This window comes from Anticarsia gemmatalis, chromosome 26 (genome assembly GCF_050436995.1).
Source record: "Anticarsia gemmatalis isolate Benzon Research Colony breed Stoneville strain chromosome 26, ilAntGemm2 primary, whole genome shotgun sequence".
Lineage (NCBI taxonomy): Eukaryota > Metazoa > Arthropoda > Insecta > Lepidoptera > Erebidae > Anticarsia > Anticarsia gemmatalis.
This window is the reverse complement of record NC_134770.1, coordinates 2,249,968-2,276,790: the sequence shown is the minus strand read 5'-3', so window position 1 is coordinate 2,276,790 and position 26,823 is coordinate 2,249,968. Positions and strand designations below refer to the sequence as shown.

The following is a 26,823-nucleotide window of genomic DNA, read 5'->3' as shown; positions in this document are numbered from 1 at the left end:
TTCCCTCTTCTGCTCTATACATTATTTACTGTCGGTAACTACACGTGATTCATCCGGATATTATCTATTATTTGTCATAAAATCTCGTTGAAAATCTTCTGCACTATTATACCCACAAACTTCCTCAATCAACAAAAAATACTTTGTACTTTTATGAAAAATTTGCGAAAGATTGCATTGATGCATTCCATGACTATAAATTTCACCTCATCTTCTGCGACTAGCCCCCTCTGAACCTGAAGTAGTACATAATTAACTTGCATTCGCTTTCGATTTTCTTCTTCTTCTAATAGTATGGTGATAATTTCTAACATTCTTCTCTATCCGAAACTCTAAATATCTCACTAAACTTGCACTTACAGATCGTCAAAAATATGCAAAGACATTGCAATGATGCATTCCATGATTATAAATATCACCTAATCCTCTACGACTATCTATCTGAACATGACGTAGGACATAATTAACTTGCATCAATTTTCTTCTTCTTGTAAGGGTATAGTGATGATTTCTAACATCCTTTTCTATCCAAAATTCTCAATTCCCCATAAAATTTGCATCTATCAAATCTGCATCTAAACAATAAGAATTTCTATATAACATAGAAACAGAGAGAATTCCAAATGTGTCATACGTGCGCAATAAAAGAACAGAAATAGCGGACATGTGTTACGTCTCCGTGAGAATGGAACTGACTAAAATAACGTTATCCACCTGCTATTTATAAGTGCTTTTTGTTATTATTTATGGATTATTAACTATTGGCCTGGAGATTTGTGTTAGTGGGTAGATTACACGTGCTTTTTTATAGACTAATTAGCAGATATTACCAAAGAATTTATGTCTCCTTCGCGCCAAATAATATGATAACTTATTCTTATAATTATTATAGCCGCTTTGGAATAGGTTTTCAAGTGTCTCATTGCTCGAACTCGTGCCACGATATGATTCCGGAATAGCAGATGCCAACGACCACAATCTATGAATTCCATTGTCCAAAAATTTGTTTAATTCCCTTTAATTTTCAAACTTTAGTCATTTTTTCATTCAACTACCCAACTCTACAAGACATCTCCATTACAAAACAAATATTCTATCCAACACACATTAATCCGTTACATTTCCTTTTCCCGAAATCTCCTTCCGTCTCCAGAAATACACCCAAGCACCTCCTATCTCCATTTGTCACACATTCTCTCCATAAAGGTCCACAAATACACCTGTGACACGAAGACAAACGGCCATTTCCTCAAGACAACGCAGGATGGACTGAATTACCGCTTCCTTTAACATACTTTGATGTTTTCAAAAGGATTTCTTTTAGACTAGTTCATTTGATACTTTTCTGGTTTTATTTTTAAGAATTTTGGGAAAGGATGGAGTCGTTTTGTTCCCCTACTTGTTTAGGGAACTCATAACTTGTTACTCTAACCGGTGAACGATCTGTGGGTTAAGCAACTGTTGGTGAGGACATTTTATAGATGGGTGACCGCTTATTGGTATTTGATTTGGGCATCTCCGTGCTCCGTGCACGTAAAAAGTAGGCACCGGCTGTTGTCTACTAAGATAACAATCGCCTAACAACGTCAAAGACCTTTCGAGGATGAGGTCCACTATAAAATACTATTTCCTTCTGAGTGAAACTAAATTCATGGCAGTGTAATTTTTTTTGGATTTGTTCGTGTCCTGGTTAATACTATTATTATAATTTTCGCGACAACCATTGTTTTAGTAGTTTTTATAGGGATTTCTTTTGCGTGCTGTGTTTATTGATTCAATACGTTTATATGCAAATTACTTTCTCCCCATTTATGATACTTCCGTGTTAAGGTGACAATTAGAGCTTATAATAGGTCTACTCTTATGCAATACAATATATTTATCGGCTGCTTGGAAAGGATTAGTTTTGAAATAGCTTAGAAGCTCTTGTGTTTGAAATATTCCGCAACTGAACAAATGCTGCATTAATTACATCTTATCAACACTCTTCTACTTAATATTATAAGCTTATAGCTCTACGGTAGTTTCCAGAACAAAAGGCCTGTAACGAGTACGATCTTGAAAACTTTGTAACCAAATATTCCTAGCCAACCTTCAATTTCAGCATAAACAAAAATAATCTCAAAACACAAAATTCATCTTCAAAAACAACCGTAGCTTCTAGAACTGCAACAAAAACTATTAGACGAAGCATTTTTACCAAATTGCAATCAATTACATCGTCAGTAAAACTGCAATGACTGATTTACGTACAATTCGCAATTTTACTTGCCAAATCACGTGCACGCTTACAGCGCTTGTTTTTCTATTAAACCTTGGGTAAGTCAGTCAAATACATGAATTATTATGTAATAAAACAACCCACTATTATTTATATACGCACTAGAAAGTACGCAACAGAAACGAAATAATTAACAACGTCATGGACTTATATTTATTTATTTCGTTGAAATTGTTTTACACGTTGGCCAATGCATGTGTAGCGGAAGAGGCGATCACAAACGCTTGTTGAAATAGAGATTAATTAGACGGTTATTGGTTTAACAATTTTATTAAAACCTGCCGTGTTTATCAAGAGTATACCAAAATAGTTTAGTATGAAGTCCACGTTAAAAAAGAGCAAAGGCTTGCTCTTTTTCGGACCACGTTTCGCAGTTCTAGCACTCCGACTTTTATCAAGAGAGAATTAGAACTTCTAACTCCCAGTTCAATATTTGGTAGTCGGACAAAATTAACCAAATCCTAAATGTAAAGTTTATAATCATGCTACCAATCAACGCTACTAGCCAGTGTGTGAAGGAGCCTTTACAAACACGACAATTTTTGACACGTGTCCAAAATATATTTTAACATCTTTGATCAACGTACCACAACAAGTGGTTTCCTGCTATCATTAATAATTATATTTAGAAAGTTTAAAATTTCATAAAAACCACTAATGTTTTCCGGCGTGAGCGTTTTATAAGGTTGGCAACACTAAACGGTATAAGTGACCGGTGATGGCTTATTATTCAAATATTTTATATTGTCGATGACTGATGTTATAGTTTTGACGTAACTTTTGTATGAATAATTGTGTTATTTATGTTTTTGTTGAATGGTATATAACAAGGTTAGTCATACAGGTATATGAGAGTTTGTTTCTATGATAATATTATCTGATATTGTAGAAAATAAGCGTTGAGAAATGTCAAATTATCTGATTTGATTTTAAAAAGACGTATTTTATTACTTTTTGTGAAAAATGTATGATATTTTTTTTATTTGTCTCGTAATCCAATTCTTAAATTTTCTTCTTTTAATAAAAATCTATTTGTTTATGTTCTCTCTTTGAAGTAACTTTTCAATTGAAATACTCAATAAACGGAAGTGACGAGTAGTGAGTACCTATCAAAGATAATGTAACATAAAGATTAGTATTTACAACATAATTTATATAAACAAAGAATGCAGTAACACACCTTTTAATTATCAGCTTATCGAAAGACTAGCTGACCCGCGCAACTTCGCTTGCGTCACTGAAGTGAATGGGTCAAAATTTTCCCCGTTTTCGTAACATTTTTCGTTGCTACTCCGCTCCTAATGACCGTAGCGTGATGATATATAGCCTATAGCCTTCCTCGATAAATAGGCTATCTAACACTGAAAGATTTTTTCAAATCGGGCCAGTAGTTCCTGAGATTAGCGCGTTCAAACAAACAAACAAACAAACAAACAAACAAACTCTTCAGCTTTATAATATTATTATCGAAAGATAACGCACTTTTTATGTACCACTTACTACTACCCGCGACATTAATTGGGTCTTATCCATGGGATTTTGATCTGCAAGAACATAGTATTTTTCTCGTTATAAAGGTATCCCAGGAAACTCTTTTAACTTTCAATGAAAGTCCCATTAAAATCGGTTTAATCGTTTCAAAGATTACACCGTATAAGACAGACACAAAAATGCCAAAAAAAATTGGTTGATATTTTGAAAATTTATTGTACATAGGTTATAGCTTCATGAACAAAGCATAGTTACAAATTATTAAAATGCAAGGGGTATTAAACGCGATTGAAAATTAAAGGTTAGATATCATAATTGCTTACCCGACGTTTCGATCGAATTACATCGACCATGGTCACGGGCTGACCAAAAAAAATGTTAAGCCTATTTATTTTTAAATTGCAGACAGATAAACGGACATTTTCTTTTTATTTATAGAGCTTATAGATTACATATCACGATAATTATTTATCGCCAAATTCCCATTAGTAATCGTTCAAAGCATTTCAGTGTAATCTATCGGCAACACCGAACGTCATTTAAAATGTCCTAAATAATTTGTTTACAACGTCCATTTTGTATAAACAAGTAAATTAAGTTCTTTACAGCTTTGTTCATTGACAGTGACAGGAGGAAGGTTAAAATAAAATAATAAAAGAAAATGTACGAAAAAGCGGTGAGTTGATGTCTTATTATTATTTGTTAAAAGAATTGTAGAAACATTTCTGTTTTTCTTCGAATCGATTTCCTGTGACATTTTAAGGTGTTAAAATAATGATTTTATGTTATCATCCTTGTATGTGGAGTAATGGAGTTTTGATAGGTTTTTCTTGGTATTTTCAATTTTAATATTTTTTGTAAGAAATGTTCGTGTGCTATTTTTATAAAGTACTAAGACGAGTCGGTCTTGTACTCATAGTCCGTAGTATCCTTACCTTATATGAAGTATTAGGGATACAATTTAGACTTTGAATTTGTGCTTTTTATATTTATTACTAGCTGACCCGCGCAACTTCGCTTGCGTCACATAAGAGAGAATGGGTCAAAATTTTCCCCGTTTTTGTATCATTTTTGGTTGCTACTCCGCTCCTATTGGTCGTAGCGTGATGAAACATAGCCTATAGCCTTCCTCGATAAATGGACTATCTAACACTGAAAGAATTTTTCAAATCAGACCAGTAGTTCCTGAGATTAGCGCGTTCAAACAAACAAACAAACAATCAAACAAACAAACAAACTCTTCAGCTTTATAATATTAGTATAGATATAACATACATACATATCACGCCTTTTTCCCATAAAGGTAGGCAGAGACCAAAGAACGCCACTTGGTACGATCTTTACAAACTTCCCTTCCCACATTCTAAATCCTGATAAATATTCGAGTAAAGATTAATTTCAGTAAAAAGACCAAGCTGAGTTATTTTCTTGTAGACAAAAAATATTGTTGCTGTTTAACAATGAAATAGCTAGAAATTTCAATCATCCTATTTTATGTAAGTGTTACGATTAAAATAAATACCAGAAAAGATTAAAATTGAATCAATCAAAGATTATTACGAAACAATCTACCGTGCCTCAATATTGCTTTACAATCCCAGAAAAACATCAACAGTCATACGAAAAATCAATAAAAAATTGTCTAAACAACGTTAGTTATAAGCTCACTTCAAGTTCAGTTATTTTTATCCGAGTATTTCTTCATAATGGACCATTATATCAATTTATTTGTACGTCTAACCTCGGAGTTATGTGCGTCAGTCAAACGTCCTTTTGGAAAGGTCTCTTAGTTGTATATTTTTCTTGTTTTTTTTAAACCCAAATGAGTGTAGAGATACTTACCAAAATCAAATCAATTAGGTCAAATGCATAGTCTGCAATTTTTTGGTGCTAGAATTACAGATCCAAATAGCATAGATATCCCGAATAGACGTGCGACTAAGACTTTCACGTCTGCCCAAAAAGCCGGATTCATTGACGTTGCAAAGTAACCACAATGACAAACTTTTAAAAGAAGAAGCGGAATGGGCTTCCTCATTGACGCTTATGTTAATCGTAACAATTACTGAATCTACCACTATCTCGGCAAGGCGTAAATCCTAATGTGAAGAGCTAAAAAGATACTCAGGGCCACTGTTTAATCAATGAGTGGTATAAACATTTGTCTCTAATTTTTTATCGCAAATGGTAGAGAGTTTTAAAAGAATAGCCATGCTGATTAATTTAAATGCTGAACGTCTCAAAGTTCCTCAATCAGTTTTTGAAGGAAAGCAAATATCAAATCGGCCCTTGGCCAGCGTGATATACTAAAAATCTAACCAGTCTCACATTGTGGGAGAAGATCCAAGCATATTAGTCTGATGGTCACGAGTTGAATCTACGTAGTTTACTCACGTTTTCCTCAAGATTCATTCATAGCTCGGAAGTTAGTTATATTTTCAGTTATTTTCTAAAGCCCACGGTTTAAACTATTTTTTGCTGTTTTGATCAAGCTGACAGTATAAGCGTGGGATTACAGTGGGACTTTTGGGTAGACATGTTGTTATTCATAATAAGACATGACAATGACGTATGCACACATGGTTCATACGTAACGTGAATCATATTTAAATTAGGTGGTTAGTTAACACCAGTTCATTAAATGATGAAGACCAAATGGGCATTCAAGAGAGACCAAACTTTGCACAAAATTTCGGTTGATTCATACCATGATTTCTTTAAGTTCCCAGCTTCGTTTGTATGAAATTTTAATGATCGAAACCTACTATAATTCGTAAAAGTAAGGATATAAAAATGTAGAGACGTGGTAGTTCTTCAAAACTGCAGCGAAACTTCTATTGACGAAACATAGTTAATTGATCTTGCATTGTCTTGTCTTTTATATAGTCTTTAAGCTTCTATCGTGTTAGATAAGGAAGATGTATAAGGATGGGATAGCGTAATTATGTCACGTTTCACTCTATTTATTTGCAAAATATTATGGTATATGGTTTTTAAGTGCTTATTGAAGCATCAGAAGATCTGCATTACTTTAGATGTATTAGCGATACTTTATCTTTTATTATAAGGGAATTAACTTTGGACTGCTTTTCGTCTATTACGTTAGCTATAGTCCAGCTGGCCTAATAATCATGCAAACCACAGCATTAAGTCATTTAATATCTGCATCGAACTCGTGACCCCTAGTTAAGCCGGGTCGTTCCGCCACGATTTATCTAGGTCACTCTGTCCAACAATACATAGGCGTTAACGTTATCAATGCACATCTAGTATATTGAACTGTTGTCTATTGTGCATGTCCATTCAGGCTTACGACATTTATTGAGGCAGATTTTTTGCAAAGATCTCAATGAGATGTGTTTTGTGAATTGTTTTTTAGTTGGATCTATATTTCTTTTTTTGGATTTCTGTAGCGTTTAATTTGTATTTTAACAAGGTTTAAGCTTGATGTTTTGATGTATTGTTTTGTATAATTATTATATCAAACCCCGAAAGTCACAATTAACACAAGCGAAATTATTTAAAAAGAATCTTTATACTTAGTTTTTTCCGGTTTTTTATAATAATTCATAATGTAAGCTGAGTCATATTTTAATCCATCTTTAAGAGAAACAGACAATCTACGTAATGAAGAAAACAGGAAGCATTTTCCACTTCGAAGCAAACCATTTGCACCCTCCATTTTCTTAATAAAATGCGACAACATCTCATGAAAAACAATTTGATAGATGTCTTTTTATTTCACAGTCTACCGCAAATATTACATCACATATCCTCTCCAATTACTAACAACATTAATATCCATCATGGCCGACGTTTTTCCAAAGTTGCCATCATTAAAAACCAATACGTTCCTGTCATTAGTAATGATACCAAATATTCACGTCATGTAAACAAACTCTAAATAGCTGGCCACAAATAAATTGTTTACTAAACATTGGCAAAGAAAATGTTTCTTTTATTGCGAATGCCTTTTTAAATTTCAAATGCACGTCAGAAGCATAATTTTTCTTAATTATTATAGGGCGTACCTGCCAACGCGTTTTCGGCCAGTTTTAGGTTACTCCGTCCAAAAAAATACTGACAGACATTCCTAATTGCGAAAAAATATACTTCGTTTTGAATATTTTCGTGTTGTAACAGTCCTGTATGCTGGTGATGCATGGGTGTGAATGAGGCAAGGGAAGAGGATCATACCAATTGGAATTCTCTGGTCTCTGCCTACCCCTGTGGGAAATAGGCGTAATGAATAATGTAGAAAATTATTTGAACTATAACAATATTCCACGTCATAGGCGAGTATCTTCCGTATAAATTGGAAGATCTTATGGACATTGGTACACATTCATTTTATTGAATAAAGGGGTGTGGTCGTTCTGTGCATAATACTTTATGCTTTGGCATTTTAGAAAAACATTTAAATAAAGTATATTTGTTATTTTAAAGATGTATTACATGGTGGGCGCCAACATTTTATTTCTTCAAAATTAAATTCGTTTCGTAATTTATTTTGTTCTAGAATTCGGTCTACGACAGTAAATCTTATTTTATCTTTACATTTATGGAAAGATAACTATTTCTTAATAAGAATTACAAAAGTTAAGTTTCTTACGCATTTCCATGCTGCCAGATGCAATTCTGATTGTTTTGTTCAAACAATAAATGTTTATATTTACTCTGAATTTCAAAGAGCGTCATAAGTTGAATGTATATTATTATTATTTGTCGAAATAAATAACAATAAGCAATTTAAAGTGAGATATTTTGAGCCTCATGTTTTGTTAGTTTCGTCATAATTTTCTTTTGATATTTTATGAAAACGAATACGATTATATCCGTAGAGAATGAGTCACAGCTATTATATCCAAATTATCTTGTTCTATTCAATATAAACCTTTCCACACTATAATAAATTCTGCATTTACCTAACAGTTTTCTATTCAATTCACTGAAACCGCGCCTTGAGACTTGCCATTAATAAAAATCTATGATCTAGCTAAAACACATTACCCATAATCACAGAGTATATAGTGTGTAAATAATAACTCGTTAATTCACACTCCATGCCGCCCACGCGAAAGAAAAACTAAAATAAACAATTTTAATTTCGTCTTCCGAACTTTTAGTGCGATCGCGGACGTTCGCCGAGCGTGTTCATAGCACAAGGGCGAGGCTGCTTAGAAAAAAAAATAACAAAAAAAGGTTACTTGTCGTTGTCCGTTGTCAGTGCGCGCGAAAATTTGACGTTTACATTTTTCTTTTTCGTGTTATTTTACGTGTAGTATATTTTTGTGTGTTAGTGCTGTTTTCTGTGAGTTCATAGGTGTTGTATTAATGGTTAAAAATATACAGGTATAAATATTTGTAGATAAAAAGTTTGCCAAAAATATTTTATGCGTCTACTTGGTTTATATCACTTTGATGTTTGCAAGAATTTAATTGCAATAACAATTGTCTGTGCGGACGGCAAAAAATAAGCTTTCATCTATGTATTTGAAATGTAAGATGAAAATTATTTCAGTAACTGGATGACTTGGAAAAAGTGACTTTTGTATGACTATTTTTAAAGTGGCGCTAAATTATTGGTTATATTTTCATTGGCGACTAATTTACGTGAAAATTATGTATATTTTGACATCTCAAAAGGAGTAACAGGTCGAATAACAAACATTCGTATTTACATATGGAAAATAGGTACTTCGCAGAATATTAAGGAGATTGTTTTATTTAAAATCGGCCATAACTTGAACGATTTGAAACACTGGACTAGTGGCTAACAACACGCAACAATCTTCAGAGCTTGTTTAAAGGTATTTTTAGAAAAAAATCAAAAAAAATAATGCGTTGTTTAGTTACAGTTTACATTATTTCGTGCAAACATGTAACTCGGTAAATCAATATAACTTTTACGTTTTAACAATGAAACAGACCTATTATATTAATAACAATAACTCGACGATTGCAACTATTATTCTACGTCATCAATTATTTTTCGCTGTCGTTTTAAATAAAAAATAAACTACAATAAATTACGTTAAAAAGACATCTAAACCAGACATCCAAACAATGTTTTTACCTAGTTATAAATGTCTGTAAAATTAAGTTATATTTCACAAAAGATTACGCAAAACTACCGGACGAATAAATCAGGCAACGGACAGACAAACGCTTAAACATATACACAAACATTTAATACGTCATTCGTACAAAAAAAACCTATTAAAAGGTAAACAACGCGATAGTTTAACTACAGTCTTATCTATTCACTGGATCGCGAACTTACAGAATAATAACGGACATTTCATTCCATAACTTATGAAGCAAGACCCATCTACAATAATGTGTTGTTATAAGTGTTTTTTAATTAACAATACTGTCCTCCATATTACTTTTGCGCAATAGTTAATTTTCAATTCCTCAACGGCATAATTTTTTTTTAGCTACTCGTATGACCCACTGCTGAGTAGTGCTGAGCAACCCTCTTTCCTTCTATAGATCTTCGTACTTTACGATTTCCCATTATTCAATAAATATTATTTGTTCAGGCAATAGGTCTTTTAAAAAACTAGGAGCGCTAATGAAATGTTTCCTACAAAATCGACATTAGTCACTAATCCACAAAAACATAAGTTCATGTAGGTACAATAACAAAGCAATTTAATTTAAAAAGAAACAGCACATGTTATTTTTTTTAATCAATGCGTATACAACCTTTAAGAAACAATAAAGGCATATTTCATCCTAGCATGTTTAATGTTGAAAGATATGAATCATATATTAATAGCGGCAAGATGAAGTGTTTGTTTGTGTGTCAGTCTCTGACTCGGGAACTGCTCGGCTGATTTATGTGTTATCTTTATCGGGAGTCGGATGGTCAACGTGGGATGGTAATAGGTTCAGTTTAAGTTTGAAAACTAATAAATTGTTAATAATCTATAAATTATTGGAGAATTCCTCTTGGACAGTTATTGGTTTTTCCGTGGGATTTTTCTTATTTTACTCTACTTTTTGGAGGATAATTTCTTCTTAATTCTTCCGGGAGATTATCCGTTGCAATTCAACTTCTGTATTTTAAGACTTTTTCACTTTCTTCTCTACTCGATATTAATCATATTGTACAGCTTACTGTAACGAGTGAACGCTAGGAACTCCTTATTACGTAAACTTGTGTCACTATATTGTTTTATCTCTTCTATTGATACAATGACTATTATTACAACCACAGCCAGTGTCACCTGCGCCGAAACGTCAAGCATGTAAACAACACATTCTTGTTTATTCCCGTATAAAATTAGACCATTTAAAGTTTCCCTAAAACTGACAAAATAATATGTACCTAGCGCTCATCACCTGTGTTGGAAATGTCTAGAAATTCTGGTTTACGCCAGTCATCCCTGCTCCGTGCCAATCTTTCTAGGTCCTTCCGGCAGACTGTGCTATGTCTCATCTTGCTATCAGTCATCACGTAAATAAACTTATAGCTACTTGCATGCACTTTTGGTAAAACAATAAAGAGGAAAACCGCATTGGCACGGTCGAAACATAGATTGGTGAGCTATTCAACTAGATAGTACTCACTAGATACGTATAATTAAATGTCTAAAAAAATCCAAATTAATTTATTCTCTCTATACGATAGCAGTAGTTAAGCCTTCGAGTGACTTCTGCAAATTTCACAATTTGCAGAATTTCAAGATTAAAATCAAAGATTATACACTACCTACGTACTTTAAGTTGCTTGATATTTCATCACAGATATCATTGGTCGACAGCTCTATCATTTAAAGATATACATTTTATTTCCTTACGCCTAAAAAAAACAAAAATTTACACACTTTTCATCACTCTATACTAACCAGTGAAAATGCCTCCACATCCGTTACTCCACAATTACATAGACAAGCTCATCTAATAAACTTCTATAACGACGCACAACAAACGGTAAAGTTTCACACGTACAAATATTTACATAACAACTTTATGTACATGGTGCCAACATTCCACGGATTAGCACCACATTAGTTACTACTAGATTTAATTGTTAGAACATTAAAGTTTATAAAACAAATGGGAAATATACTCTGGATTAAGCATTTTAGATACATGCTCTATACGTATACAAACTTGTACATAAAATTATTTTTTTTTCTTAAAGGGTAGGTTGAAACTAAAGAACACTACTCGTTACGATACATAAACAATAAATAAAAACACTACCGATGTTACTTTCCTAAGAAGCTGGTTATATAACTGGGCTTTAAAAAAATATACACTGTTCGTGGGTAACTAATAAAGGCTTTAAAGAAAAAGTGGTCTAAAAGTTCGCTAAGTGAAATAAAGTGGTCTAGTAAACTATTAAACGGTTAAAACATGCTTGCCTCAAATCCTTTCTCCGCTATTCAAAAGATACTTTCTAAATGCAGGAATAGCGCCCTGTATTATTTTATTAAAATAAATAGTTTTATTAATTTATGAAAACACTACGCATTTGTATCTCCATAAATTTTATTCAGTGCGTATGTCAACATATTTCATAGTCAAAACACTGTAATTAACGTATATAACATTCACACTAAAAACCAATAAAAACTTATAACGAGCCCTTGTACACAAGGTCATAGAACATCGCGAAATTATACTATTTTAATTTCACGGCTTTTTTCAATTTAATCACTGTTTTGAATACGCATACTTTCAGCTTTGACGCACGTAGAGAAACTACTTGTGTTCTGCAAATGTCGGACTTTTAGACATTTTTGACATTCCCAATATACAGATCAAAGGTTTGTTGATATAAAAATAGTAGTGAATGAACTTTGTATAAATGTATCGTTCATTCAACATTCGTCACGTGATTAGCCCAGTATTTATGTCGTTTCGATTTACTATGACTTATGTTAACACGTAAAATCTCGCCGTAGCAATATACATAGGCATCCGTATTATTATCTTATCGTATAGCCTAGTGACGGGTCACTTAAGATTTTCTTAAAGTTTAAGAAACTATTATAAGTACAAGTAATTTCCCGAGTAATGTGGACTTCGTGACAATTAAAATATATCTTAAAACCTCCAACACTTACAGAAATTATGAAATCTAGAATGAATGGAGTCAAACGCGAGGTTTAATGTTTAAGGTATGTAAATATGTTTATCTGAGTCTCTATCTATCTGACATGCCTAGCTTCTTTGAAGCATCACTACTAGACGAAGAAAACTGAAGCTAGGGATCTAAAAAGTCTTTCGACTGATATTATGATTCGTATTTCGACATTCACCTTAGTGAAATGTTATACGATCATTCAGATCGTAAGTCGTACTGCTGAGTGAGGAATAAAAACTCGTAACAGGGTGTATGTGTATCTGATAGCGGACATTTATAGTGTGGAATGTTGACGTCACCTGCGTGTTTTATTGTAGGCGGTCACAGGGCTGCGGAGAATGATACGTTATGTTTTCATATTAAAGACATGAATAACACATTAACTTTGGCAGTTATTAAAATCTTCTTTTTTAAAAGTTATGCACAGAAAAACTTTTTTAATGATTCATAATATTCTTATTGTTGCTCACAGCATTACAATATATATAGTTTAGATATCAATTATTTTTCCGTAAATATCCATCTCACCGTATCTTTAACTCAATGCAGAGTATTGTAACATTGCCAAATGACACACAGACACACCCACTAATCAATACGATCTAAAAACGTGCAAAGAGCACGACGCCTAGGTCAATGCCAAGCATACATACATACAAGCATACAAATATAAAAAACTAAAGATGTCGCTCGCAACTCGTAATAATAAAATGTGTAATAAAATTAAAATAAATTAGGGTAACACGACCACTCGTTGGCAAATCGCCAGTGAATATCATTTAGTAAAAACTATGATTTATAGTGTGCTTAATACATTACTAATAGCTGTTTGGTGTATTACGTCATTAGGGTAAGAGCTTTTTGCTATGGAGGTGAGACTTCAATAGAAATTGTGCAGAGGAATTTATTTATTGGATGTCACATAAAAGAGTATCGCAGCGGAAACTATCAATGATTTAAGCATCAAAAAATATGTAGTGTGACAAGCTGTTACTTATTTACTAATAAACAAAATTATGGTTATTATATGTATATCAATTAACTACCGATAAAATTTAAGTATAAATCTAATTATTACTACAGTAATGAAATTGTTTTAAAATATAATAGAATAAGGTGCACATTACATCCGCCATTTTTAAGAAAGTCACATGTTTAGATTTATTAGGCGACGTTAACCGAATTGTCTATAAAAAGCTGTATATGCGTAAATATCGGTTCAACCGGTTTTTCATAGGATATAAAATAATTCCTGGTTCTTTCAAGAGTAAGCTACAGGGCGACCTTAATAGTTTAAATATAAAAATATCGCATCTATAAGATATAAATTTGTCGCCGAATACATAAAAGATTCTTTATTCCTATATTACATATCCACTTATTCATTCAGAATGCAATTTTCTACAATATCCAAACATCAGTCAACAACCCATGTCACCCTAACATAAATCTAGGCACGTAAATCAAACTAGACGTTTCAAACTACACAGTAGGTACACGTTTTATCAAAACTGCGAAAACACAATTTATGAACACACAGATATGCGCGTGGGTGAACCGCAAACGTTATATATTTAGACCCGAATGAATGCAGACGAAATGTCTGAGGAACTGTACCTTTATCAGTTTACGTTTTCAGTGCCAATTTGTTGATAACTGCTAGTACCTGCTGTTCCAATCGGCAGTAATTACGATAGAGATCGAGCAAAAGTTTATTCAGTTTTTCCGTCCAGAAATTTCATGATTTCAGTGCCATTTTGATGATAAGTGCCTGCTCCAATATGTAGTGATTACGATTTCAAAGTTTAAGGAAACGTTAATTTAGTCTTTCTGTTGAGAAATTCACTTTTCAGTAGGCTTGTCTCTTTTTCCGTACCTACTTGGTTTCTGTTTGTTTTTACCCATTACTGTCCCACTGCTGGGCAAGGGTGTCTTCCCAATTGAGGAGGTTAAGCCTTGAGTCTACCACGCTGGCCAAGAGCAGGTTGGGGACTAATCTGTCTTTTTATAAAATTTTGATTAGGATCGGGTAATATTTATATTTCCAACAAAAATTCTTTGTTTCTCGGTATAAAGTAAGAACATTTTGCATTTTTTTACCCTATAGCGTAAAATATAGCTCAGAAATAAAGTAAGCACTAAAACTAGCCTAATTCTTTGTTGATTCACAAAGAACAGTGAACTTTAGTCATTAACCTCTCAAAGTGGGTCATCCACACATAATTGTTTCTCTCCATATTGTTTATTAGTCAGCCATGTAAATAAATACACAAGTTTATTGTATACAAGCATATAAATAACTCTTTTACGGTTTTAGGTTTTAACTTTCTAGGCTAAAAATAATGTTTGTGAATTCGTCATAGGATTAATGAGTGCATTTTAAGAACGTAGGACGTACAAAAAGAACATAAACACGTACAGCAAGCTGCTATAGTATAGAATTCTCAAAATATGCAAACAAAGAACAATTCATATGCGATTTGCAACCAGTTGCCAACGCCCATGCAACTCCTAATATCTTTCACGGCTAAAAGTAAATCAGCGCTTCTTGCATATTTCATAAGACCATTTTTTGTAAGCTCATTTGAAATGATATAAACTCCAAACATGACCTATACGACAGTAAACAGTAAGCATTCAGAGCTTTAATGTTTAAAAGCATTAGGTAAATGCAAAGCATCATGCAAAATCAAAATAATGATTTTTAAAAAAAATATAATGATCCCGTTTTAGGTAGCCCACACGCCCCTTTTCAACCCGTAATGACGTTTACAATCTATAAATAGTAAAAATATCATAGCTCATATGCAACACATTTGAATCATAATTTTAATGTCTTCATTGCAAACGATGTTTCATAGCTACAATGTTTATAACACCTGTCGCTACGACAGATGCTATTAGTATTATATGAATTATTAGATGCAAACCAGTAGCTGATTCACGTCCAATTCATGTAAAATCAAATATGAAAATTATTTGCTCAAAGGTATTATTATTGCAATTTATAGCAGCTGTTTGGGACTATGTCCGGGTAAAGGATCGGCAGAAAAGGAACGGCTCTTGCGATCCCATCAAAAAAATACAACATTTTGAAGGCTTATCCAAAGTTAATGAATGGCTTTATCGACAAAAGAACTGAGATCACAATGTGTACCAAGTTTAAAAGCCAGTACTAATAAAAATTCTCATAATGGTTAAAAAAATAAGTTTATTACTTTCATTCTATAGTCAACTTATTGTTAAAACTACTACCTATGCTAATTGTATCGCATGTCTATGCGCGCCACCCCGCACCCCGCCCATATGTACCATGTCGAAATGGAGCCTTAAGGTTGGATACATTTGATCAGAAGTCTTGATAACCTAATGGTTAATTTACAACCGAGAGGTCACTACCGACATGATCGTAATCCTAACAAAGCGCTTTGAACATAACTGAAAGGTTAACAAGATTCCTAATCCCACTTATATTATAAATGCGAAAGTTTGTAAGTATGGATACATATACAATTATATGTTTGTACTTTTTCACCGAATTACTACTCGACGGATTTTAATAAAATTTGGTTTACATACATACGTACATAATATTACGCCTTTTTCAGATAAGGGTAGGCACCAAAGAACGCCATTTAGTACGAACCTTACAAACTTCCCTTACCTCATTTACATCCATCCACATTCATGACCCCCGGTTACGAGTACTAGGCACTTTGGTACACAGCTAGTTTATAACCTGGATAAATACATGAGATACCTTTTACCCATTGAAATCTTTTCACACGATCATCATCGTCAGCAAAAAATTGTATTATGCAATCCTAATTCAATAACAAATTCGGTTAAGGTTGCCTACCAACTGTCTATGATACAACTTGACACAAATCATAGTAACACTGTTTAAACAGCTCGTATTAGCGTAACATATGAGATATGAGATACAAGCCACATGTCCACCGTTACGCGGCTGTTACGTGGATCAAGACAAAAATACACTGTCTCGAGATTTATAAAGGGAATCTACGGAATTAGATGTTTCGAGTTTGTTGGGAAAATGTTGTTGCTTTCTTTCTTGTGGTTATTTAGTCTGGAGTCTAAAGTTAACTGAAAAAGGTCTATGACTGGCAAAGGATAGAGTATGATTTTGATCCTACATTTTCCTAGTATAATCAATAATCATACAAGGTTAAAGCATTAGAACACTTCGGCCATAATTCCAGTGAGATACTTAACACGTTTTTTATTAAGCTGTTAAAAAAATAGAAAGTACCAAAAAGCACTTTGCCCGACATAGAAACTGTCTTTCAGACATTTTATTCCCTCATACCGAAAAAAATAAGTCATTAGGTTTCAAGAAATTCGTCATCCATTGATATTGTTTTACCTAATGTCGCTAACTTACGTTAGAGACTAAAGTAACTCTATCATTCAAAACTACTATCAATAGTCAAACTGCTAGGCAAGATTTTCATCCCGGAACGGGAGGGGTTAGGCCTTGAATACCTACACGCTTGATAAAATGGAAATACCAGTATACTTCAACACCTATTTTCTCACAGCGCAAACCTAAATACGGTGTTTAAAAACAGCAAAGTGTACGTAAACGCTAGAACAATGTGTTAAAAAGTGTTTAATACATAAACCATACACTGTGTTATAAATATAAAGTGCTAGAATTATGTCTGTCTGGTTAACTTTAGTGAAAAGTTCGCATTGGGGACTCGGGTGCAATCAGAAGCCGCTGTTTGTAAGTATATTGTGTAATGAAATTAATGATTGAGATTATGTTATTATTATAGTATAATAAGGCAGGAATGTCAGTTAAATAGTGATTGATGTAGAGAAAATCGCACTAACGCGTGGTTGAGCTAGAGGACAATTTGTTTAAAAGCCGGAAAGAAAAGTTATCTTTCCGGCTTCCAAACAACTTATTCTTAAGATAAGTATTGTCTCTACCAATGGCAATCAAATAGGGAAGAAAACGAAGACGAGAGACAATATTTATAAAATAATCTATTGGATTTGGTATTTTATTCATGAAAAAAAAATACGAAGAAAGCTAACGAAAAATACCGTTTCTAAAATATTTTGTTTGCGTTTGATCACTTTACCGGATATCCAAAAAGAATCCACACTTAAAAATACAAATTATAATTCTAAATTTCCCACCGATTTATTCACTCTACATAAATCTCGATAGTTTACAAAATATCTAATAATATAAGTAATTCTGTTGACATTTCTGTCAGTGGCAGGTCTTTCACCCGTCGACGCAAGCAGACCGACAGGGATTAACTAGCTAGACATAACATTATAAGCTCAATTGACTTACAAATTCAAGAATAATATATAATATAAATATATCATTTATTTAAAGAATTTCGTTTCTAACCGCAATTTTTTGTTGTGAAAGATAATTTTCCGACATTTCCTGTCGTAAAAAGTATCTTTTGTTTTAGTTGTATACATTTTATTAGTAAAAAAGTAGATTAATGACAATTGTTTAGTTAATTTTGAAAAGTACATACCTATTTATTATTTCAATTTACATTTTAAAATGTTTAATATTACTATGTAGTTGTAAAGGTCTGACAAAATGACAAGTCAGTAATTAAATAATTCGAAACTATTTGGTATAATTTGGTAGTTGCTGATGGTGTTCATAATAATGATCGTTATTTCAAAATTAAAGTAGAAAAAGCAGGTGATTTATTTTCGCACCTCAACACTTTCTAGTTCAACAAATATATCATTTAAATTAGGCTAATTTCTCTATTTGTTACAGCTTTTTGAATAGAACTGACCTTGGAGGTACAAATGTGAATGATTCTCAAAATAGTCCATGTAATCTAGTTCATCACGTGTTTACCTTACTCAAAATTATTAATTTGACCTTGTCGTGAGACAAATTATCAGTTACGACTAAACCGATGTCCTCTCAAAACCAACATTTAACCATCAAAGATTTTCAGGGTTTGTAATAAATGTTGGCCATCATGTGGTCCCTATTGATTACTGATTACTCTTCTATATTCTAACAAACTCGCAAACCTGAGAACCAATTGTTTTTCATAAGTAGATAAATTCAGGCTTTGTTTAAAAACAGAATTTTAACCAAGATTCATACAAAGCTTGGCAATGTATCAAAACATGGCCATATTGCACATACGCTATTACACTAACATTGTTTTTAGGAAAAGTATTCCATCTTTTCACCCAGAGTATCCCTAGTTAATAGTTAATGAACAATAATTAAAATGTTTGTCTGTTTGTCCGCAGCTTCAAGTGAGGAACTCTCGCACGGAATCCACGGAGGAGGACAAGCGCAGCGATGACAGCCGTCCTCTCAGCCATGCCTCAGACTTTAGCAGAGATAATATCCGTAAGTACACAACTAAAATATATTAAACGATCCCGTGAAGCCTATGCTGTTCAGAAAGGAAGCCTCTTGTTCAGCAGCCATTTCAATCAGGGAGCCATACGCTATGACTCCGCTTTTGGTACGAACGTGAGGTCTTAATAGTCAACGAAAACTAATATGCGTTTAAATTTCTTTTGTTCCTTATCACAATCCTATCAGTTATAAAGTGTCGCCGAACTATGGTAGAAGAATATAAGACGTGCTTATCATAGAATAGAGAAAGGTCATAAACAACATCACCAAAGCTTTTACCATATTTCCTTTTCACGAACTATACTCAAAACGTTTGGTTGGAAAACATCAGTCCCCCGCTGTCAAAGTTAATCCTTAGTAATCTAGCCATTAGATATCAATTTACTAGGATAATGTTACGCGGATACAGCAATCCTGCACAAAAGCTATTTGGATATTACGGGATTTGACCGATCACAATATCGGTGATAGGTTGTTAACCTAACAAGTATCTGTTACTATGTGTAGTATATTTTAGTCTTTTACGACCTACCCACGTATGATATTCGATGACGTTTTTTATGTATATCATTTACTACTAGATCAAAGTTGTACTGATAGAGTTATTAGTTAAATGGCCCTAAAACTAATCGTGGCTTTTGAACAGACTCATTTTCGAAACGAAATTACTCCAAGCGATAGCTTTTGTGGAAACTTTTCAACTAAGACATGAGATAAATATAGAATGGACACACCTTCCAAAGACGGTTACTGAATTTATTTGATGAGGTGGACACATGGTCATCGCAAGACAACACTAAATCATTGTTATATCTTATTTATTTCTCTTTGTCACCCATAAGTTTGATTGAGCTGTCTGTCGTAGTTCCTGTTTTTAACAAACAACCTACTTTCAGACTATCGGGAACAATTTGGTGTTAACTCATTATTTACTCGAGTGTCATTTTCATTGCAGTCGTGTTCTCATATTGTATGGGAAAGGTTCCGTCTCTCGTTCGTTGCTGTAATTTGGTAATTGTGCGTGATAAATTCGGGGTTGAGGGCCTGAAATTTCAACCCGATCCGTCCAGTGGTTTGGGCTGTGCTTTGATAGATCACTATGTCAGTCAGTCCGTCAGCCTACCCCAGTACAGCCTGAGTTTTTTATATGCATATAGATTAAAACCTTAAGTATAATGTAGTGTTATTTGTTGCAGTATCCCTCAGCAACGCGCCCCGCCGCAGCCGGCGCGGCGTGGCTCCGTACAGCGAGTCACAGCGGCCCCTCACCAGGTACCTGCCTGTCGACAGAGATGACTTCGACCTGCGGCGACACGTCGAGTCTGCTGGTATGAACACCTTCCATATCACCAGGTTTAAGGAGACTATGAGCTTTGTACATTGGTCTTCGTAATAGGAGGATTATCATAATTTATCGTTGGCCGTTATGCCATTATTAATAAGAAACTTCAAAGATTTGACTCCTTTTGACTCTTGTATCAGTATCACTATACACGAGTATATAGTCCGCCTGAAGTGTAATAAGACCTTAGGCGAACTATATTCTTGGATCCTTGAGTCTAGTACTCGCTGGCTATGTTAGCCATATCCTTGAGCCTTACTCCACTAGACGATAGAAGGACAAAGCTCTTAATGTTGTTAAAATACAAACTAAACACATATAAGATATGCACTTTTGAAAAGGGGCACACATCTAACAATACGAAATCATGTGGTCTTTTCAAAATTGTACCATGATTGTCTCCAAGGAAATAAAAAAGCCTGAAAATCCGTGACAAAAAACGAATAAGTTGTCTTTAAAACCACAAATAGCTCATATTAATTATTATAGTATTATTTATGTATTTGCGTGGTTGTTGCAGGTCACCAGGTGGAGGTGTGTCCGTACGTGTCGGTGACGCCGACCTCGTGCCGCGGCTACCTGCACAAGCTCGGCGCCAAGTTCCACACATGGTCCAAACGGTAATACAACATTACAAACACTTTTACTTTTTATAACTATTCTTATACTGGTAGACTGCGTCATCCCACTGTTGGACAAAGGCACTATCACAATTATTATTAAGTTACAAATAAGGTTAAGCAACCGTTGGCGCGGTCATTCAATAGATGGGTGACCGCATAGTGCTATTAGCACTGAGCGTCGCCGTGCTTCGGAGGGCACGTAAAAATTCGGTCCCGGTTGTTGTCAATTAAGATAACAGTCGTTAAGTCATGTCAAAGGCCTTTCGGGCGGCTTGAAGAACTTTGACACTAGGTTGACCACTAGCCATACGATAGATAGATAGTTAAAAATAATGTTTAGGAAAAATAAAACGGATACAAAAGCTATATGTATAAAGTGGATCAAAATATACCTAAACATTTTGATAAGATTCATAGTTTAATGTTAGATTAGGTAAAAATGTATATTATTTTTGTAACACGCAGTCTTTGATATAATTAACTATTTCTGTCTAGGGTTAAACAATTATACAAAAAACACACACTTAATATTGACTATTAAAAATCATAATTGGTTAACAAGAAAGGTTTCCAGAGACGTTATTTTAAAGATTACCTTGGAAATAAATGCTACTACTCATTCTAAACATCCCTTGAGAATATTCCATAGTAGAATTATCTTGGGAACTGACCTACTAGTTATTGACCTAGAAATTATACCCAGTGCACTTTTATAACATACATCCTCTACTTTCATGTATATCAACAATATTATTTACATCGCAAAGTTTATTGGTTTGTTCAAAGGATACTGTATGCTACTTTTTCTCATCTAATGTAGTATTTTTTGATATAGGTTAAGTAGCAATATTTCTTTGAATATAAAGTATTCATGATTTTGAATATAGATTTCACGGCTTATGACAAGTGCCAGATAACTAAACCTGTAGATAAAGTGACAGCAAATGTGAAAACAAGTGTCTAATTTTGACCTAATAAACTAATCGAAACTTAAAGATTAACCCTCTTATTCATAAACACACTATAAACCTATTTTAGTTAAAATGCTACTATAGTATGTTTTCTCTTTTTCATTTCGCTAAGGAGTGAAAGAAACAAAACACTTTATAAGCCTTTCATAACTTCATATATTTTTATGAATAAGACGGTTAGATACTGTTATAATGAGTTGATAATAATGTATGTTTGTGTGTGCAGGTGGTTCGTTTTCGATAGAGAAACGAAAACGTTCGTCTACTACTGGGACAAGAGTGAGAAGAAACCCAGGGGAGGGGCCTACTTCCAGGTTAGTATTATATTATAAAACAACATTAAACAATAATAATATAAAAACAATATTGTAAGCGTTATTTAGTGCGTTTATTAAACGTCGGCATATGGAATTGTTGTAAAATAGCAGCAAATTAAAATATCTTTCTTTTTCCAATAAGGACTATGAATGACTTTGTGTAACTAATTGAAAAATTTTAAGAGAAATAGTATTTCCATAATAATCAGACCAGAAGATTTCACCACCCGTTAGAAAGATAGTCATACTATACAAACGTGTAGAAAAAGCCCTTAATCATTTAAAATCCCTAATCAATAATTTAATACAAGATGTATGTGAATGTGGACAAAGCAAAATAAGTTCGTAAATACCGTAGCAAGTGGTATTCTCTAGTCTTTACTCACCTCAGGAGAAAAAAGGCGTGATATTATATATACTTAAAGCTTTTTTCCTTCTCCAGGTAATAGAAGAAGTGTACCTAGACCACGGGAACACGTCCAAGTCTCCCAACCCTCTGACCACGTTCATAGTGAAGACGCGACAGCGGCGCTACTACCTCATGGCTCCGTCGGGCGAGGCGGCGCGCATCTGGATCGACGTCATCTTCACCGGCGCACAGGGATACACCGAGTACCTCGAGTGAACAATACAAAGGTTTATATAGGTATATTTTTTTGAACAGGCGTAGCTTTACAACCCAGAATTTTTGTTTTTTGACCAATTTGAAGATGATCTGTCTGACCCATTTTTGACCAATTGTGAACATTTTGAAGTTGATCTGTAGGTCAGTGTGACTAAAAATGTGTTTTCTGGTCAATTTGTTAACATTTTGAATATGGTCTGTGGGTTATAATGGCTTAGAATTTTGAGTTGTTCTGTGGGTCTATCGGACTGAAAATATGTTTTCTGGTCATTTTGCGAACATTTTTGAGCTTTTCTATGAGTCAAAAAGAGTTTCATGATCGATTTGAGAGCATTTTTTGGGTTATTTTGTGGGTAATCTGGGGGTCTATGTGACTAAAGCTAGCTGTGCTGTATTTATAACAAAATTCTGAGTTTGTTATAACAATATGAAGTATGGAATAGTGAATTAAAGACTGCTGGGTATAATTCAGAAGTTAACTGAGTAATTTTGACTCATAATTTAGTTATTCTTAACCATATTTGGTTGTTATTTATTTGTGTGTAAATTTTACGCGTTATAAATAAAATACAATTCTTGCTAGCCGGGTCGTTACTGGATAGTTACCGGGTCAAAGCGACCTATACAGGGTGTCCCAAAACTCAACGATAATCCGAGACAGGATGAAAGGCCAAGTCATACCGGTTATAGGAAAAATAAAAAAAAATCCATATCACTTAGTTCAGCAATAATAGACACTTTTCAAAAAAGTTGAAATTCCACACCCTTGGTCGCATTTTCAAGTCCTGTGATCACCAATGTCGCAATTTCGCTGTGTTTTTTTGACTTTCGTGATCTCAATTAAATATGCTATTAATCGTATAACAAATTAATGCACAAAACATTGTTAATTTAATAAAAAAAGTTAAGTTTTAGTGAGTCATCTTTCTCAAAAATATCGTTAGTCAACTTTGACGCTTCATACTGAAAAAAAAATGTACTACACTACCCTTGGCAAGTTATTACAAAAGTTGGCGCATTTAATCAAGATTTAAAAATGGTATAACACTTGCCACTTTTCTTGCCAGTAAAAATGTTATTTTTATTTGAACGAAGAGTATCCTCGCAAATGGATCGGACGCAGTGGTACAATTTTATGGCCTCCTCGTTCTCCCGATCTAAATCCAGTAGATATTTTTTACTGGGAATGCATAAAAGAAAAAGTATATTCGAAATCAATACAAAATCTATCAGAACTTCGCCAGAAATTTGACACAGCGTCAGAGGAAATAAATGCAATGAATTTTGATTGACTGGTGCAAAGGTCTTTTGTAAGGCGTTGCAGAGCCTGAATTCATGCTAGAGGAAAACAATTCGGAATTACTTTAGTTTAAGGAGAATAATTAAATAAGATCGATGGTTCGTTCATTATTTTTTTTTTATTATTATAACCTATTATGTTTATTACATTAAATATTTGTTATGGACTGACTCAATTACCTCTTTACTAAAAATAATTGCTTTCCTCTGGCACGAATACAGGCTCTGCAACGGCGTACAAAAGATTTTTTCACCAGTCAAGCAAAATTCCTTGCATTTAATTCTTCTGACGCTGTGTCAATTTTCTGGCGAAGTTCTGATAGATTTTGTATTGATTTCGAATATACTTTTTCTTTTATGCTTTCCCAGTAAAAAATATCTACTGGATTTAGATCGGGAGAACGAGGAGGCCATAAAATTGTACCACTGCGTCCGATCCATTTGCGAGGATACTCTTCGTTCAAATAAAAATAACATTTTTATTGGCAAGAAAAGTGGCAAGTGTTATACCATTTTTAAATCTTGATTAAATGCGCCAACTTTTGAAATAACTTGCCAAGGGTAGTGTAGTACATTTTTTTTTCAGTATGAAGCGTCAAAGTTGACTAACGATATTTTTGAGAAAGATGACTCACTAAAACTTAACTTTTTTTATTAAATTAACAATGTTTTGTGCATTAATTTGTTATACGATTAATAGCATATTTAATTGAGATCACGAAAGTCAAAAAAACACAGCGAAATTGTGACATTGGAGATCACAGGACTTGAAAATGCGACCAAGGGTGCGGAATTTCAACTTTTTTGAAAAGTGTCTATTATTGCTGAACTAAGTGATAGGGATTTTTTTTTTTATTTTTCCTATAACCGGTATGACTTGGCCTTTCATCCTGTCTCGGATTATCGTTGAGTTTTGGGACACCCTGTATAATACCACTAAATATGGGTAATTAAAACTAAACTCTTTTCAAGTCAATTTTAAGATCAAAACCTTCTTTTTTGAGTTAACCCAGCAGTTCTTAACATCAAATCATTTTAAGAAGTCACGAGTCGAGCATTTTCCAAGTTTTTCTGGGTTTCGCTACGCCTAAAAGGACTTACGTCCGTACCCGTTTGTGATGTTGAAAACCCGAAGAGGGTAGTGCCAAAACTATGAGCAGCTATATAAAGAAGTACGCGGAGAATATTAATATTTTATGTTCAAACCAGATATCTGGTAAAGTTTATTTGTACGGTTTGTCAAAATTGAGACGAAAAATAAATATTTACTAATAATATCGACGAAAAGAAGAAATTCGCCTAAAGTATACATAAAATCACGCCTTCTTTCCGTAGGGGAAGGCAGAGACCAGAGATAAAAATATTGCATTGTATAATATCATTTTTTGAAGTCCCGTCCTCAAAGTCTCTCATCATGTCACAAATAGTTAAAATTGTACTTATCAAAACTCGATCACTACCATAGTATTAAGAATTGCATAAAAATCTGTCAATTATTTTAAGTTTGGAATTAGACAAATTGCCAGACGAAAAAATGTTTTTTTGATATGGCAACACCGAACTACATACTCCACCATACAAAATCTCCCTTATGGTTTTAAAATTGATATTTTAAGTTAAATGGTGCCTTTGTGTCACAATTTTTCTCAAAAAATATAAAAAAAATGGTTCTTAAAAGTCTCAATGTGTTTTAAATATTGAATTATGTATTTAAACGAGAGTTTATATAAATATTATATTTAAATGACGCAGTATTTTATCTATATTATGTATTTAGTGAGTATTTTAAGTAAATCAATTAAAATGTCTCGATTTAGCAATAAAATTATGAAATGTAATCAGTTATTTGCAATATTTTTTAAACAAATTTTATTTAACGTCAAAGTAACAATAATAAAGTACCCTGAATTAATGAATGGACTGAAATCTTTGAAACAATGCAAGAACATTGTCAATTTCTTGTATTGTGTTTTTGGATTCTTGCGTTCGGACTTCTAATTAAGGTTTTTTATATAACTATTGTAAATAACTGATACAAATGCGTGCCAATTTTATACATTTAAAAAATACATCATATTTTTTTACAAATATACAAAATAATCAGAACAAATCGGTGCCTTTTAAAAGACTGATGGGTTTACAAGAAAATCTGTATCGGTATTTAATATATCCTTGCATGAGACTATAAAAATATAGTTTTATTCCAAGTATAGTTACTTTATAAGTATGCTTGATAGATAAATTAATTGTGTATGTATATGTATTTTAGCTTGATTCTTATCAAAAGAGGGATAGCACTTTTCAATCTCTGCAGTAGTTTGCGATCTCAAATAACTGTAAAAAATCGATGCAAGAATTTAAAAAATATTTACAA

General features: G+C 33.4%; 1 protein-coding gene across 2 annotated transcripts in view; it reads left to right on the top strand.

The window, feature by feature from the left end:
• The window catches only part of LOC142984299 (uncharacterized), a 131,681-nt gene extending 107,293 nt beyond the window's left edge, over positions 1 to 24,388 (top strand). Inside the window, exons 10-14 of one of the 2 annotated variants that reach the window (XM_076131794.1) lie at positions 19,158 to 19,260; positions 20,469 to 20,600; positions 21,135 to 21,234; positions 22,435 to 22,522; positions 22,968 to 24,388. In XM_076131794.1, the coding sequence (XP_075987909.1) occupies positions 19,158 to 19,260; positions 20,469 to 20,600; positions 21,135 to 21,234; positions 22,435 to 22,522; positions 22,968 to 23,150 (606 nt within the window). In that variant the 3' untranslated portion in view covers positions 23,151 to 24,388. The remainder of the gene's footprint in view (positions 1 to 19,157; positions 19,261 to 20,468; positions 20,601 to 21,134; positions 21,235 to 22,434; positions 22,523 to 22,967) is intronic. The other variant, XM_076131793.1, reaches the window with a different exon arrangement.
• Positions 24,389 to 26,823: the final 2,435 nt, after the last annotated feature.